A 16,100-nucleotide genomic window follows, 5' to 3' on the forward strand; every position below is an offset into this window, starting at 1 on the left:
GGAATTTAGATGATATCGTTAATGACCAGTTGCATTTCACTCGTGTAGGCAAGAAAGCGTCCAATATCTTCATCGAATGGAAGTAAGTTCGATGAGAAGTCAACTCGGCGGGATGTCAGGGTCCGTTCATGGTTAACAGGTGAATGGAAATCCCAATCATAGCTGAAAATTTCATGGACTTTCCCCTCAACCACAAAAACTCGAGTACCCAGTCTATATTCGCTTGACTTTCCCCCATTGCATCTTCCGAGTACGACAATCGTAGGGGGATGACTGGAATCATGAGGAATAACGACACCTCGAAGCTCTGTCCGGTCAACATCCATCGTGGTAATGATGCTCGCTCCTGGAGTCCAGCGAACGGTTGACCATAAAGGTGTATACACGTCGACACCGGCCATGTGAAAATGGCGTGAACGCCAGCGTAAATCACGCCGGCAGCGTAGTGGCAGCGTAGGCTAGCGGAAGGCCAGCGGAAACTAGTGATCGGCATCCTCTCAAAAAGGGGGATGCCGATCCTCGGCGCCGGTAATCAACCTGAATGACCACTGCAGGCCTCGGGCACCCCGCCCATTGATAAATATATTATACAATTGATGGCGGTCCCACGGTAAGAATACAACCATCATATTTCCAATTCTGACCATTTACGACGGGCTGATAATTAAATATATTATGTATATGTCAATATATTAGAACTGAACCCCCCTCAAAAAGCATAGAACGCTGATTGTAAGACTCCGCTAGCGTACCCCACGAAACGGCAGCGTAAACGGATCATCGGCAGCGTTGATCCAGCGGACGGCAGCGTAACTCTAGCGTGAAAATCGTGTTACGCTAGCGTTACGCTGGAGTTTACGCTGGAACTACGCTAGCGTAAAATGGCGGAACGCTAGCGTAAATGTACGCTACTCTACGCTACGTTACGCTAGCGTTCCGCCATTTTACATAGTCCCCTCAGACACGGATGAAGGAGAGGGAAAAAACGCAGACCACGCCCAAGAGAAAATGTCAAGTCATTCAGGCACATCGGAACATTTGGAAGTGTTGGCAAAGGTCTAACTAAATTCATCTAATGCTCTTTATGTAAACTGGGGTTGTCAGGGAGTTGAAGGGAGGCTCGATACCTCAAGTTTTGGAGAATTATCTCAGGAGCTCGGCATGACCCCTTTCAGTTCATGCCTTAACTTGAGTACCATATGTATACATCGCGTTCAATCTTGGTCCCATGTATGACGGTGATACCGTCTCTGCGGAGATTCCAGCGAGGAATCAACACCTTTTCGAGATAAATTATATATGCGTGGCTGTCTGAGTGTTTTCACTGGCCCTTCACACCTTTTTGAAAGATTGCCAAGGTCGTTGGACTTGGTTGCTGGTGGTGGACGTGAACGTAAATTTTAAAAGCAGAAAGGGGGTAGGTAGACCCGGCATACGATTAGGATCTTGCCGTTGTCGTTACCATCAATAATACCACTGATGTCGTAACGATGGATAATGCTCATCTAAGGATTATGATGTTTTCCTCCTTCTTTCGGTGCAGGGACAGCTCAAGAACACACGATAGTAATACTACAATAGAGAGACACAATCAAGCCCAGTCGGCCTCGGATCATGATGAAATCGCGGCCTTCACCTCCAAAAACCACATCCGAAAACCCCAGCTGGATGGAACTTGGAAAAGACAGAACTTGCGCTGGTCCCCTTTCAATCGTCTTGTGACTCTTGTCATATATACCATGTAACTCGCATGTTCCACTTCCCCTAACGTCAACTATGCTTGATCGATGACTTGATTGATTGCTCTCAGATTTGTCAACACGAAAAATATGAAAAGGTGCATACGAGAGTAGATTTATTCACGGTACGGAACAATACAATACTCCGTTGCATCTTCATTTCCTTGAAAAAGAGCAATCCGACCCCGAGGCACCATCCCGCATATAAGCACTGGTAGCTCGGGTGATTGTGATAGGAAGGCTTCCCTCAACTCTTGACGAGGCTCTTTGGGGGAATATCTCAAATACATTCCCAAGATACCCTGAGAGAAAACGTCATTCAGGCTTCCGAATCGAATCATTCCAAGTTGTATAATACGTACGTACTCAACCCGTTCATGTGTAAAGATATGGTGCTCTTTCAAATCATGGGGGTTGCAATTGATATCTTTGAAAGGGACCTGGCGAATAAACCCGCTTTCTTGAAGCTCATGCGGAAACTCCTATTACGATTGTGAGAGGACAAAATATTTAACTCTATGTGAGACTTTACCTCCCAAGCCTTATCAAACGTCCTCTTCGCAAACGAGGCCAGGCTTTCGGGAATGGGTGGTCTCTCTGGTTTTCCGAATAACTTCCGGTCGCATAGACTGATCATGTTGACACGTCGTATAGAATCTAAACATTCGAGCCGCTTTTGCTGCAGGGTATGCGCCGCTGCTGGCCGAGGACTATGACACATAACTATCTGCTTTAGCAGATAATTAGCCATCTCTTTTATAATGCTTGCATTAAATTCCTCAATTCCATTTGATGAGTAATTTTTGGCTTCAACGTGGTACTCATTGAACAAACTAGTATTGGAATCTATAAAGCCGCATAAGGGATTCCAATGCACATTGAGAGTGTGCTTAAACGTACTTGAATTCTCCCCGAAATGCTTGTGCCACAAGTTGAGATAGACAAGTAATACGTCGTCTTCAGCGCCCGTAAGATCGATATGAAATTCCCCAGACCGATTTGCATCCATCAAGTAGTCCACGAAGGAAGCATGTAAGAACTTTATGGGACGCCAATGCGCTAATTCCCAGGTTGGTATATCCAGCGTCGAGAAATATTTGTTGAGAGCCGCATAGACCGTATGATGATCCAACTGAAGAATGATGGCCATGCCTCTGAGAGTCCAAGATTTGGAAAACGCAGAATCCACAAAGGGCTTTTCAGAATTGCGGAAGAACAATGTCATTTTCATCAAGAGTTTCGTGATTGGGAGCAACCCTGACGGAATGCTTGATAGAAGTTCTGTATACAAGGCATCGAGAAGAGCAAACGGCCATTCTTCAATTGAAACACCTTGAGAACGATCAATGACAGACAGGACAACCCGCAGTCTCTGGACAGGATTAGCGTAATCGGGGTCTCTGATGAACCGGACTGCGGTTTCAGCAAAGACGAAGAGACCAGATGAAGCATTAGCAAGCTTCACCAGCGCCGTTTCCTCGGGCCAGTTTCCGAGAGGGGGATGTGGAAACTCGCGTCGTATGATTTCAAAACTAGCGCGCAAGGAGCGTTCTACATCCTTGCAGGCATCTGTAGAATCCATGGGAAGAGACTCTGACTCGCATACTTCTTGAACTTGGACCTCGTTCAACGTGTTGGTTATATGGGGCTCCGGACGACTCGAAATGATCCACGCAAGAGGCACATCCGGATGTTCGCGCGTAAACATGCTGATGAGTCGGATGATGTCACGCTGGGCATTCGCTCCCTCGACCTCGTCAAGTCCATCCAACAAGATAGCCAAGGGTAGCCCACCTGCTCCAATCTTCCTCTCGACGAACGGCTCGACGATCAAGACTTGGAACTGAATTTGCATGGTTTTATTGAGAAGGTAGGGGTTAGCAGCAAGCCTACCAACAACATAGTTGCGGTAAGCTTCGACCTGAACGGCGAGTTGATACGCTATGGTGGTAAAGATGCGATTCGGGTCGTTGTTCGGTCGCGATATGAACACAGAGGCCACGGGTTGTCTGATAGATTCTGCCAGGGTCTGCATTACAGCTGATTTACCGACCCCGGCGGGCCCACTGAGCCAAAGGAGAGATTTGGTGCGTTTGAGGCTGTATATCCAGTCGGTGAGGCGTTCCAGAATTTTGATACGTGTACCTGGATGACATCTGGGAGGGTAGGTGCGTGCAGAATCGTCATGTGCTGCACCATGAATAATATGGTTTACAAGCAGTTCCATGACTGGATTAGATGATGATGATGAGTTCCACTCTCAAAAGAGGGTATGGTGTTTCTTACTTCGCGGTGATTGGTCCTCCCCTTGGTAATATGTGATGATGGGATTATTGAGAACGAAATTGCGTGCCTTGTGGAAGAAACCGTTCGGACTAGAAGCACCTTATTTGGTAATAAAGCCTCATTGGGCAATCACGAACACGGGCAGAAATCGCCACGGACCTTGAATTTCAGAGGAAGACCTCGCCGGACCTTTCGAAAAGTGATTCATCATCGCTGTTAACAACACGATTCATTAAACGCACCTCTAGTTTCAGGTATCGGCTGGCGTGGCTTGAGGAATAGCACCGTAGACAAAAGCACTACAATGACAATTCCCGCGGCAATATAGCTTTGCAAAGCATCTTGGATAGAAAAAAGCATGGAGATAACAGCAACAAGAATGGCACACGCAATGAGCTCGTCCCGCATCTCTTTTGGTTGAATTACTATGAGGAGAGGTCAGTGCGGGCTGAGGAGTTGGGGGAAGAAGCGTTGGCTTCCTGTTCATCTCGAACTGGAGTCTTAAGTTGATGGAACCTGTCGTAAGGTAACTAAGCACACACGGCATGTAGAGGCGCTAACTATATCTCCTTGTTCTATTTATTCTCATCATCGTGTAACGGTGATAAAATGCTGCAATAAGAGCAATATCTCTCGCCTTTCATTTGGTGTTACAATTCTACTTTAATTAATTGCGGGTGAATGAGTAATTAACGGACACCCAACAGAAAAGCTCGGAATGGAGCGCTGAGTGTCCAGAGCAGTGCACCGCGGAAGCATGAACTTCGGCAGCAGTGTTGCGGCTGTCCTGTGCGGCGTCGAACTTAAAATTAGGCACGGACCGTCCCGGTGTGGAAATCAAGTACAACACGCCAATTGTACCCGCTTGTAAAATGGAAGCATGATCCACTGATTATTGTCCAACGTCTGTCTCACACTGCCGTACGCGGACATCAGCTTCCAGACTCACGCCATGTCCGTTTCTCGCGACAATCATTGCACACTGCCTGTGGTGTGATATAACGTAAACAATAAATAATCATACTGCAAGAGAAGAACCCCTTCGTGATTGATTCGCGACTCATCCTTGACATGAGCCACTTACCGCAACATTTTGAGAACCACGTTCACCAAATCGGGTTTACGCACCCAATCGTGTCTGCCAGCCTGAGTGCCCAAACCCTGGAAGCTAATTCGGCTACCACCGTCGATACGCTTCCCTTAAATGCAACAGCACTGCAGACGATGAGAGTAAGGATTAAGATATTAGTATTACGAACCATCTGGGGGGGGACTGTACTTGCGTTGAAATAAAAGAAATTGAAGGCTCGCCGTGTTTTCTTCAATCGAAATCTAATCCCATTTTTGGTAGGCTGTTTGGGACTCCGCGATTAGTAAATTACATGACCACTTAACCCTATGCATGAACTTCGACAAACTGTGCTGGGGCTGTCCTGTGTGGTTCCGAAATTAGAGACCCCGCGTGGAGATAGAGCAGAACACACCAATCACACACCAAATACACCAAGCATAGCTGAGGGTAAAATACTAACCAGGACCGATCATTGTTGAGCGTCAATTTCGCACGGCCACCACTCCAAACTCATGTCATTAAGTCTTTACTTCCGAAAATTTGGATCAAAGACAATGTGGAAAGAACCGCCACTCCAGATTTCATGGAACTAGGAAAATATGAAGTCGCAATGGTCCCCTGGCGCTCGTTCGTCGGGTACACCATTGATGTTGCTCCCGGAATTGTCCACGGGATGATAATGATGATGGGCATACGCTTGAATTTATTCAAGATACGAAACAACGCAACTCTATGTTGTCAGCAATTTTTCATCTCATTCCCTACATGCAATTAACAGATATAACATAAATAATAAATATTCATACTGCAAGAGAAGAATTCTGAACCCAAGATAACACATCCTTCATGATCGATTCGCGACTCCTCCTTGAACTAGATGTACCGCGACCAGATTTCTTGCCGCTTTCAACCTTGAGTTTCGAAGTATTCGCGGAAGGAGATGGAGGAGGGGCCGTATCAGCAGTAACAGTAGCCGGAGCAGCAATAGAACTCGGAGGTGTCATAGCAGAAATAGGAGCATGTGTAGGTGTCGGCGGTGGAGTCAAACCCATACCAATAATCACATTCTCAAATCCAACTTCGAATCCACTTTCCGCGACGATTTGTGAAGCACGTTCACCAACCACACTCTCAACTATAACAACGCCTTTTTTGCCATTTCCTCTTCCAACACGTGTTGGCGACGACGGTGATGAACTATTCGAAGACGAGGAAGAAGAAATAACGCCAGCGGTACTAGCACCTTTAGCAAGAGATCCGAAAATGAATTTCGCTCGATTAGGATCCCTTCGCCAGCTGGGTAAACTAGCCATATCGATTTCATGTGTGGGTGTATTGGCGCAAGACGAGGCAAGTGAAGACCCGGAAGGGTTGGATGCAGGAAATGGTGACAATGGAAGATTAGGTGATCCAGGTGTTGTCGGCGTCGTTGGTAAAGTTCCGTTATTGCTGTTTGATCTACGCCGGGGAGTATTGTTATTCGTATTACTCATCGAGGATCGTTTCACCAAGTAGACGGGTATAGCGTTGGCTGGAATCTGATTGACTTTAGGTTTCATTCTGAAGCGACGTTGTGATTTGGGAGATCTCGATCGAAGCGACGAAAAGAAGCTAGCAGGAAATTGGAAATCTAAAAAAAAACGGAATGATTGTATGTGAGAAAGGAGAGATTCAAGTGCGTACTGTTATTTTCGGTGAATTGAAGACCCCTTGCGAATATCATTCGCCCATTCGTCGGTTCTTCATAGCCCCGGAAGCCGGAGGCTTCCATAATCCGAGAGGAGACGTCATCGGGATTGTTGAGGCTGACTTGGTGATACGGAGGAGGCTGAGTTTCCGAGAGCGGATCCAGTAGAGGCACAGAAGGTGACTTGGGTGATGGAATATGATAGAGCGGTAATATATGGTCCTCGCAGATAGCGGGTTTTCTAGAATCGTCGATAGGAAGCTTGACTTGTCCGATGAAGGCTTCGAACTCGAGATCAGAATCTGTCATCTTTGTGTCCTTTTCGTATTTCCCCAGAGTATTCAAGCCTAGTTCGATAGCAGAAGTAGTAGTGATGTTCGCCTCCAAGTCATGCTTATCAAGTGTAGACCGCCTAGACCGAGTAGACCGCCTCCTAGCCTCTCTTTTGGAGTGTCCAAGAACCTTCGCAGCGAGCACCCGAAGTAAGGCAACCAGGTAGAGAACGTAAGTCGCACAAGTCGGGAAGAAAGCCATGGTCTTGACCCAGAGCGAGCTGCTGATAATTATATACAAGTTCCAAGTTGGCTGACATTGTGAATTTCCCACGGTGTTGCAGAAACCGAAAATTGAAATTTCAAATTTAATTTCCGCTTTCTCGCACGTCCACCATGGCTGCCCCGGCTTCTCCGTCTCTCCTCCAGCGCGCACAGGATTTTGTATCAGAACACAGACGCGCAGTGCTCATCGCGACCGCCGCAGCCGTCGTCGCCGCTGGAGGCGTCGCCTACTATGCTTCAACGTCTCGGCAGCCGACGAGAAGGCGTGACGTCGAGAAAGGAGAAAAGAAAGACAGGAAGAAGAGTAAGAAAAAGTCTTCCCCGAAGCCCTCCAAGGGTCCTATTATAGAGGAACGTACGCCAAAGGCGGAGGAGGCGGAGCGTACGTTGTTTCTTTCAGCTTTTGTTCTATTCACGGAATTAACATACTCGACAGTTGAGGTCGAGAAACTGACTGCGGAGGAAATCGCGTCCAAGTCTGAGAAGGTCAGCTTTACTGGTTCGAGCCTGACGTGGACTAAACCCATGAGCGCAGGAGCGAACAGATATTGCGAATACCTTCAAACAAAAAGGCAATGATGCCTACAGGAACTCAAAACTCTCGCAAGCTGTAGATTACTACACAAAGGCCATTCAGATATCGCCAAATCCCGAGCCTACGTTCTACAGCAACCGCGCGGCTTGCTACGTCAGCATGTCACCTCCTCAACATGACAAGGTCATAGCCGACTGCAACGAAGCCCTACGACTAGATAAGTTCTACATCAAGGCACTCAACAGACGTGGTGTCGCGTTTGAAGGTCTCGCTCAATACCAAAATGCTTTAAGCGGTATGTCGCCTTTGATGTCAGGCGCGCATAACTCACTCCACACAGATTTCACTTCGGCTACTATTTTCGACAAATTCCAGAATCAGTCTACGGCGGCAGCTGTGGAGCGCGTCCTCAAGAAGCTCTCTACAGAAAAAGCCGCAGAAATTATTAAAAGCCGGGAACCTCGTCTTCCATCGTACACCTTCATCTCTGCCTACTTTGCTGCGTTCCGCGAACGACCCCTTCCGACTCTTCCTGAGAACCCGTCACAGGGCGATCAAACACTCATTCTTGCACTTGAAGCACTACAAGCCGCGGACTATGCTCATGCCCTTTCGTTTGTCAATGAAGCCTTTGTACAAAACCTCTCGACGACCCAGGGCGAAGCCGAAGCGCTCAACCTGCGGGGAACATTCAAATTCCTCATGGGTGACGTCGATGGAGCTAAAGCTGATCTCGAAGAGAGTATCAAACTTGCTCCTGGATTCACTCAATCTCTTGTCAAGATTGCCAGCGTACATATGGAACAAGGCGATCCTCAAAAGGCATTCCAATGTTTCGAGGACGCTATCAAGTCCAATCCTAATGACGCTGATATCTATTATCATCGTGGCCAGGGTGAGTTTTTATTCTTGATTGCTTTGCTAAGGCTGAAGTCGATTGGTAGTGCTATTCATCATGAACGAATACGATGATGCTGCCGAGAATTACACGAAATCCTCAGAGCTCGACGATACGTTCGTCTTCAGTCATATCCAACTTGCGGTTGCACAATACAAGGCTGGCAAAATCGCAAACAGCATGGCCACTTTCAGACGAACAATCAAATCTTTCCCTAATCGCAGCGAGCCCCATAACTACTAGTATGTTCTCTTGCCCCCAATTTCCAACAACAGTTGTTCAACCACATATTTTATTTCAGCGGTGAATTGCTTCTCGATCAAGGAAGATTCGAAGATGCCATCGAAAAGTTCGACAAGGCCATTGAACTCGAAAAATCCAAAGCACCACCTCATCCACCAAACGTTTTATCTCTTGTCAACAAGGGTCTAGCGACGTACCAGTGGAAACAAGATATATCTGCTGCCGAAAAGTGTTGTGATGAAGCTTTGAAGATTGATCCGGAATGTGAAGCTGCGGTTGCTACACTCGCTCAATTGAATCTGCAGCAGAGTAGAATTGAGAAGGCGGTGGAGATGTTTGAGAGACAGGTTGACCTGGCGAGGAGTGAACCGGAGTTGGTTAACGCTTTGACTTATCAATATGTGGGTGTTTTTGGCTCGGCTGATGAAACTCAACACCTGACGTTTCTTCCTACCTTTGTTTTAGGCTTCGAAATCTCAACTTGAATTTTTGCAGAAATATCCTGAGATGGCGGAACAGCTTAGTCAGATCGCGAGAGCTATGGCTTAAGAAAGTTTTTATATGAGGCGAGAGGATGCTCGTAGCAGCGGTGGTGCATGATACTTCTTTTAATCTCTTTTTTTCTGAACCGGACAGCATATAGCATTCAAAGTAATGATGTGATGGCTTTTATTATACTTATACGGAGGGCCTCCAAGTTACTTCTTTTTTTTTTTTTACCCATCTCGACGTTCTTTAACCTTCTTCCACGTTTCTTCATTTTTAATTTTTTTTTTCGCTTTCCTATGTGTTGTGCATCTCTCTCTTGTTTGAAGTGCAATCAAATACTATCTCCAGTCACAAGATAATTGAATATATAATTTCTTAGATCGTTTCTCTCCTGTTATTCTTGTGTCCACCCTTGGGCACCACGGATGACATCGATGACGCGTCATGAAGAAAGGAAAGGCAGTGCTTTGCGAATTATATGCAACGCTGCCCTGATCATGAGTAAAGAAATATACACATGGTAAAGTTTGATGCGAACAATACTTTTCTAATCAAATGTGACATCTTTAGTACGGACGTTGCGTCGTGTACAGCCGGATCACTCCTGGACACCTTCTGACACTTTACACAATGTGCACCGTTTGGCTGTTTTTCATCCGGTTTGAGGCTTCCAGGCGGATGCGGACTTTCGCTTATTCGGAACGCCTTGGTACGGAATCGAAAAATGCCGCTCATTACTCAGGACAGCCATCGGAAACGTTTTCGCGAGGCCATTTTTTATGAGTCATTTGTTGACACAGGTAATCTTTCGTGGCCCTGAGTCGACTGTTTTACTAAAGAATGCGCGATTGATATTAAGTTTCTTTCGTTGATTAGAGTGTTTGTGGCATACAAAACGGTTTCGCGGAGCCGAGGTTTTGAAAGAATCTGTCTAATGAGCAATACGACATGTCGAGAGAAAGAAGGGGCCCGGGGAAAACTATCTCTGTCAGATTGGGTCATAGCCTCCATGTAAGATTGTTCCTTACTCGACGGGTTCCTGTCAAGATGTAACATTTTCACTGCTCCAGTATTCAGTACGGCACGTGGATATGGTTATCAACCTTGAGGGTAACGATGGAGAGGTGCAGAACTGAGATCCAGTATTCAGTAACGCACGAGGATATGGTTGTCAACCTTGGAGGTAACGATGAGAAGATAGAAAACTGAGATATCCTTTCTATACAACAGGTCTGATACGATGCACAAAATCTCCCGATAGGTGTTAGGGAGCATGGGAGAAATCTGGTTTGTATGAATAAGGTTAGCATCAGAAGAGATGATTGTCAGCTTCGGGGTTTTCGAGTGAGACGGATCGACAGATACCTGGACTTTCAAACCGGATCAAAAGGTCAATCAATGATGGTAATCTAATTTCGGATTTTGCGGACGATATAGTTGGTTGATTTGACGGGTGGTTAGGTCTAGTCGAGTGTTCAAACGCGATGAGTTCGCAGTTAGTAACCTTCTCACCAAGTAAAGTCAATCACGTTATAGATGGTGCTTGTTGAAATGAATAGAATACAGCCATACGGTTCTACACGCTTGCTCAAACAAGAGCGGAGATATCTTGGAATTTTACTCCCTCACTCAACTTGAAGCTGATGCGGCGCTCTGTGATGTAATCCCGACGCGGAAGGTTTTCTACCGTTCCACACTGAGTTTCAGGAAATTATCACGTTCTACGACAATTTGCAAGGGTATATAACAGAGCCTTGTGCGGCGACAAACTTATCATTCATCCGGTAACTTAGAGCACTTTGCTTTTCCTGTCATCTTCCCTTTCATTTTTCTTCATAACCATGCACGGCACCAATCCCTATGCTCAGGCAGGCTGGTATAACCCTGCCAATCCGCTATCCATAGATCAAAGTTCCGGATCAACAAGCTCTAGTCACCCTCCTACTTTCGGTGCCCTCCCTTATCCTAACACTTCGAAACCTTCGCAAAAATGCTTTACACTCACTTCGCAAGGAAAAGGAATAATAAATGGATGTGACGTAGTAGATACTGCTTCACGCCATGCCGCGTTCAAGATAAAGATGGCGCATGATGGGTTGGATTATACTACCGTTCAATATCCAAATGGATCTCGTGTTGGCTATGTGGTATGGAAGCCAGAAGGACCAGAAGTTGAGGTCTACGGATCCGTTGCGAAGCAAAAGGCCAAATATTGGCTTCCTTTGTCCCCCGACAAGAGGTATGTAAACAAATAGCCCATCAATTATGGTTGCATTTTACTTACATGGATTTGGTTGCTCTAGTTCCAGATTTATGCAATTCAATGGAAAACATTACACTTGGCAGTTTGCGCGGGACGCAATGTATGTGAGTAGAATCTTCAAATTCGTACTAAAATTAGATTAACTAATGATAAACCGGTCCCGTCTTCAGTTCTATGATTATGTTCTTAACCGGCATCAACAAGTCGCGAAAGTATACCCCGTCAAAGACGGTACAACAGTTTTTGAAGCCAGCGAAACATTATTAAATAGTGGCATGTTAGAGAGTGTGGTGCTGGCTATCGTGCTTCTCTTGTCGGAAAGATTCCGCGATTAATCATCTTCCTAAATTTGCTTCTTTCCCTGTTGTGTGTTTAATCTTGTAGCATAGACTTATTTATTTCGAATGATGTTATCTATTGCATTTCTAGAGTATATATTAGATTTCAGATTAATGTATTGAATTTTGTGATAATAAATTATTCATTCTCAGCAAACTCAGACCTTGAAGCGATTGAAATTTGAAACTCAGTATCACAGCGACTACAATAAACAGCTTCGCAAGTTCCCAGAATTCTGACCTCCTTCTGACCCGAGTTCTACTATTCATAACTTTTGGTTGTCATGGGTCCGGAGTCAAGATAGATCCTGTAAAAGCCTAGAGACGCCAAGGTAACAGCAGGCACATCTTATCCCAGGGTGCATACTACCAGTAGTACCTTACTCGCATGAACTTTTCAAGTAAGGCGTTTCGGCTTCTTTCATGATGCTATCAGTATTTTCCTATTTCTCTCTCCCAAGTTGCTTTCAGGCTAGTTGAACTCGATACGCGCATTTCCTTCTCTAATACTCTGTTGAGAACACGAGTTGACAAGGTCCAACTGAACAATATTTTATGGGTCGTTCCATCATGGGGGAAGGCGAGATTTGTAAGAACAAATGTGCTACGTGAACCACAGCTAGCTAACACGAGAAAACACTGTGAGCCCCGGGGGGTTGAGAAAATCCGTCTTTACTATTGGAGGAAAGGGAAGTTTTCCCACACTAAGACACCCGGAATGGTTGTCTGTGCCTAACTTTACAATGCTGTCATTTGCTTCGAAATATCATCAAATCTCGGCCCCTGAAGTTTAGGGGTCCTCCCCACTTTAAGCCAAGATATCAATACTTTTGCTGATACTATTCTTCCACTGTAATTTTAATATTGCCGTCTATATTATTAGTAAAATGACTACTTATAAGTAATCCCAATCTAATCTAAATATTCCTCTTTTTTCTAGGATTATCATTGACTTCCTCGTCACTTTCATCATCAGGAAGCAACCGTCTCTTCAAAAACCTTTGTCCAGGCCGACATTCCTCTTCATCTATCCCTTCACCATCCTCTTCCATATTATTGTCCTCTTCTCCTGAACCACTCATGTCTACATCTGGGACAGCTTCATCGGCTTCGCTTGGAACAGCTTCGTCTGCATCCATTTCACTCGCAACAGCTTCATCTGCATCCACTTCACTCGCAACGACTTCGTCTGCATCCACTTCACTCGCAACGCCTTCGTCTGCATCCACTTCACTCGCAACGCCTTCGTCTGCATCAGCTTCACTCGGAGAAGCTTCGTCTGCGTGCTTGCCATCATCTTCATCTTCTGGGTTTGTTTCTTCATTACTTTCATCACCAGTTCTACCTACTCAAAAGTTAGCGTTGTGATGGAGTGATTGTGGTCATCTACATTACCGTCACCTGTCCCTTCTTCACCACCAAGCTGGTCTTCTGTACCTGCACTATCTTTCTTACCTTCCTTTCGTTTCTTGGCACGTTTACGCCCATAGCTACGTATGTTTTTGTTGATAGTACGCATGATAGCTGCAATGGCCCAATTTCTTTCAAAGCCAGCTAAGCGGGGTTCTTTTTCCTTAGCCTAAAGGTAAAAGTGATTGGCATCATCATCAATAACAAGAAACAAACGAGACTCACGATGCTAAATACTCTTGCAACGCTAACACTATCTTGATGGCGCCAGTCCAAATGAATAGGAATCCTGGCATCCAACATCGCTTCACTAATAGCTGCCTGTTGAGTAGTGAGCTATGTTCAGACGTCTGATAGAAAGAGAAAGAAATGAATCTTACCCTGCAATCGTTATATGCATCCTTGTTATCTTCCAGCCCCATCGCAACCTGTATGTTGTATTTTCCCTTTGGCTCGGGAATATCCTTTTTTTCCAAGACTTTCGCATTCACAGACGTGCTTTTCTTGTATTTGTCAACAGTAGCTGTGGAGTCTTTAATGCGCAGAACATATGATAAGAGAAATGCAGACCTTCGCTTTGGGCGAGCTTCGCCTTGAGAGCAGCCATTTCTTCAAGAAATTGCTCAGGGATTTCAGAATGTACCGTGACTGACTCTTTTGGTACGGTAGAAGTGCCCTTTGCTGACAAACCATTTGACGAAGCAGCGGTCTTCGGTACTGCAGAAGCCTTTGACACTTTAGTCGTCTTTGATGCGGGGGTCTTCTTTGGTGCGGGATTTGTCTTTAGCTGGATGGTTGTCTTTGGTGAAGCAGTTGTCTTTGGTGCCATAGTTGTTGTCGGCGCCTTAGTCGCCTTCGGTGCAGGAGTTGTTTTTAGCTGAGTAGTCGCCTTTGGCAGAGAAGTCGCCTTCGGTGCTGTGGATGTTTTTGACGCCTTAGTTGTCATCAGTGCGGAGTTTGCCTTCAGTTGAGTGGTTGTCTTTGTTGGAGCAGTCGTCTTTAGTGCCGTGGTCGTGGTTGGTGCTATAGACAACTTTTGTACAGTGGTCAGCTTTGATCCACAGATTGGTTTTAGCACACATACTACGGGATTTCCCTCTTGTTGGGATGTATGCCTTGTACTTCGTCTGACACCCTCAGCAGGCTCAGGGGCCTTTCCATCAATCGGCTTTGCTAGCGATGCAAGAGAGGCTTCCTGGACAGCTACGGGGGTCATCTTTCCAGTTTGCTTCTTTGTTGGCGCAGTGGGAGGAGCGGACTTGACTATAAATTATAAGTAGTACGTATATATCATAGGTGGAAAATTGACTTACGCTTATTTTCTTGCTCGTCAAGGATGACTTGCCCTTGGATTTCTTCTCTGGAGGAGCAGAAATCTCAGGCTCCGCTGGCACAATGAAAAGTTGAGTAAACGTAGATGAACAAAGTTCAAAGGGATAAAGATAAACGCACAGATGGCAACAGACTTTTTGACAATTTTTTTCGGGGGCATGAAGGAGACGCTGTGAACGAATAGAAGGGTAAGACGGAACAAGACTCGAGAGAGAGGATTTCTTGCCTTTATAGATTCTTGGTTGACTATGACTATCCCAATATTCGCAAACCTGAAGTAGAGGAAGTAGAGGAAGTGAACTAAAGCTTGGCCCTTACCAGGAACCAAGTCTGAAACGCGGCGACTTGAGTTTTGGAGGGAGGAAACATTCAACGATCTTGCGATGTTTGATCATCGGAGGTCCGATGAATGGCAAAAAAAAATTTTTTTAGTGGGCTACTAGCTCGAGAATGGAGATTCCAACTTACCCCTAGCCAAGAACGAGGTCCGGGATGCTTTATATTCAGACAAGCACCCGCTTATGTTCCTCCACTTGAGTAAGAGTTGCGTCATGATAATGGCCGGATCTTAAGTGCTCATTTTTTCTTTCATAACCTGTTAACGAGAACGTTTAGTAGCTATAGCCCTGAAGATATGGAATGCCATACTCTGTTTCGGAACTAGTCCTGTTGGTTTCCATCCCAACAAAGTCTAGCATGCGGCGGAGATGTAGCAAACGGTTTGCTATAAAAGGTTCAGCTGAAAATACAACCTCAGTAACAAATTCACCGATGCGTTCTGCCACTTTTGAATCTCCTTCTCTTCTTGATCATGGCCGCTCTTCCCCTTCGATGTTACCTGATGATTGTGCCTCACATACTGAGAGCGATGACTCGATCGAGTACTGGAACAAGTTTCCATTGAGTGGTGGTCCTGGACCATATGAAAGCCAATGGAAGCATGAAAAATGGGACCGGGAAAAACGTTTGAAGCATGGTGAATTTTATATATGCCGCTACACATTGATAACAAAGTATTAACTCACAATGTAGCCATCTGGTATGATATGGAGAACAGGGGGGATGATGGAGAGGTTGGGGATGCGGATGGAGTTGAGGACGAGGGCGAATTTGAGGATCCGAATGAAGTTGAGGATCGGGAGGAGGCAGAGGAAGCCAAGGTAAGGGCTGAGTTGGGAAATGATGTTGAAAGAGTCAAAGTGAGCCTGAGGAGGTAAAAGCTGAGCCAGGAAATGACGTTGAAAGAGTCAA

General features: G+C 45.6%; 7 protein-coding genes across 7 annotated transcripts; 3 read left to right on the plus strand and 4 right to left on the minus strand.

Moving 5' to 3' along the window:
• Positions 1-5: 5 nt before the first annotated feature.
• On the minus strand, positions 6-401 carry AGABI2DRAFT_122921 (hypothetical protein; the record flags this gene model as incomplete). Its single annotated transcript, XM_006456985.1, has 1 exon — positions 6-401. The coding sequence occupies one exon, from the start codon at positions 399-401 to the stop codon at positions 6-8; it is 396 nt and encodes a 131-aa protein (XP_006457048.1).
• A 1,430-nt stretch (positions 402-1,831) lies between these two features.
• Positions 1,832-2,572, minus strand: AGABI2DRAFT_195937 (hypothetical protein). Its single transcript, XM_006456986.1, has 3 exons — positions 2,272-2,572; positions 2,102-2,221; positions 1,832-2,041 (listed from the first exon to the last, which is right to left on the minus strand). Exons 1-3 carry the CDS (start codon positions 2,488-2,490, stop codon positions 1,856-1,858), a joined length of 525 nt encoding a protein of 174 aa, XP_006457049.1. The 5' UTR covers positions 2,491-2,572; the 3' UTR covers positions 1,832-1,855.
• A 3,325-nt stretch (positions 2,573-5,897) lies between these two features.
• Positions 5,898-7,318, minus strand: AGABI2DRAFT_181418 (hypothetical protein; the record flags this gene model as incomplete). Its single annotated transcript, XM_006456987.1, has 2 exons — positions 5,898-6,727; positions 6,781-7,318. 2 exons carry the CDS (start codon positions 7,316-7,318, stop codon positions 5,898-5,900), a joined length of 1,368 nt encoding a protein of 455 aa, XP_006457050.1.
• A 75-nt stretch (positions 7,319-7,393) lies between these two features.
• On the plus strand, positions 7,394-9,696 carry AGABI2DRAFT_212302 (hypothetical protein). The gene is made up of 7 exons (XM_006456988.1): positions 7,394-7,723; positions 7,778-7,827; positions 7,877-8,171; positions 8,217-8,771; positions 8,821-9,016; positions 9,076-9,418; positions 9,483-9,696. The coding sequence occupies exons 1-7, from the start codon at positions 7,453-7,455 to the stop codon at positions 9,564-9,566; spliced, it is 1,794 nt and encodes a 597-aa protein (XP_006457051.1). The 5' UTR covers positions 7,394-7,452; the 3' UTR covers positions 9,567-9,696.
• Positions 9,697-11,347: 1,651 nt separating this feature from the next.
• AGABI2DRAFT_79085 (hypothetical protein) lies at positions 11,348-11,761 on the plus strand (the record flags this gene model as incomplete). The annotated part of the gene is made up of 1 exon (XM_006456989.1): positions 11,348-11,761. One exon carries the CDS (start codon positions 11,348-11,350, stop codon positions 11,759-11,761), a length of 414 nt encoding a protein of 137 aa, XP_006457052.1.
• Positions 11,762-13,024: 1,263 nt separating this feature from the next.
• On the minus strand, positions 13,025-15,009 carry AGABI2DRAFT_122926 (hypothetical protein; the record flags this gene model as incomplete). Its single annotated transcript, XM_006456990.1, has 8 exons — positions 13,025-13,452; positions 13,503-13,686; positions 13,743-13,838; positions 13,898-14,040; positions 14,088-14,550; positions 14,602-14,775; positions 14,831-14,904; positions 14,970-15,009. 8 exons carry the CDS (start codon positions 15,007-15,009, stop codon positions 13,025-13,027), a joined length of 1,602 nt encoding a protein of 533 aa, XP_006457053.1.
• Positions 15,010-15,620: 611 nt separating this feature from the next.
• Positions 15,621-16,066, plus strand: AGABI2DRAFT_122927 (hypothetical protein; the record flags this gene model as incomplete). The annotated part of the gene is made up of 2 exons (XM_006456991.1): positions 15,621-15,825; positions 15,882-16,066. The coding sequence occupies 2 exons, from the start codon at positions 15,621-15,623 to the stop codon at positions 16,064-16,066; spliced, it is 390 nt and encodes a 129-aa protein (XP_006457054.1).
• Between the last annotated feature and the right edge of the window lie 34 nt (positions 16,067-16,100).

Source organism: Agaricus bisporus, assembly GCF_000300575.1.
Source record: "Agaricus bisporus var. bisporus H97 unplaced genomic scaffold AGABI2scaffold_15, whole genome shotgun sequence".
Classification (NCBI taxonomy): Eukaryota; Fungi; Basidiomycota; class Agaricomycetes; order Agaricales; family Agaricaceae; genus Agaricus; species Agaricus bisporus.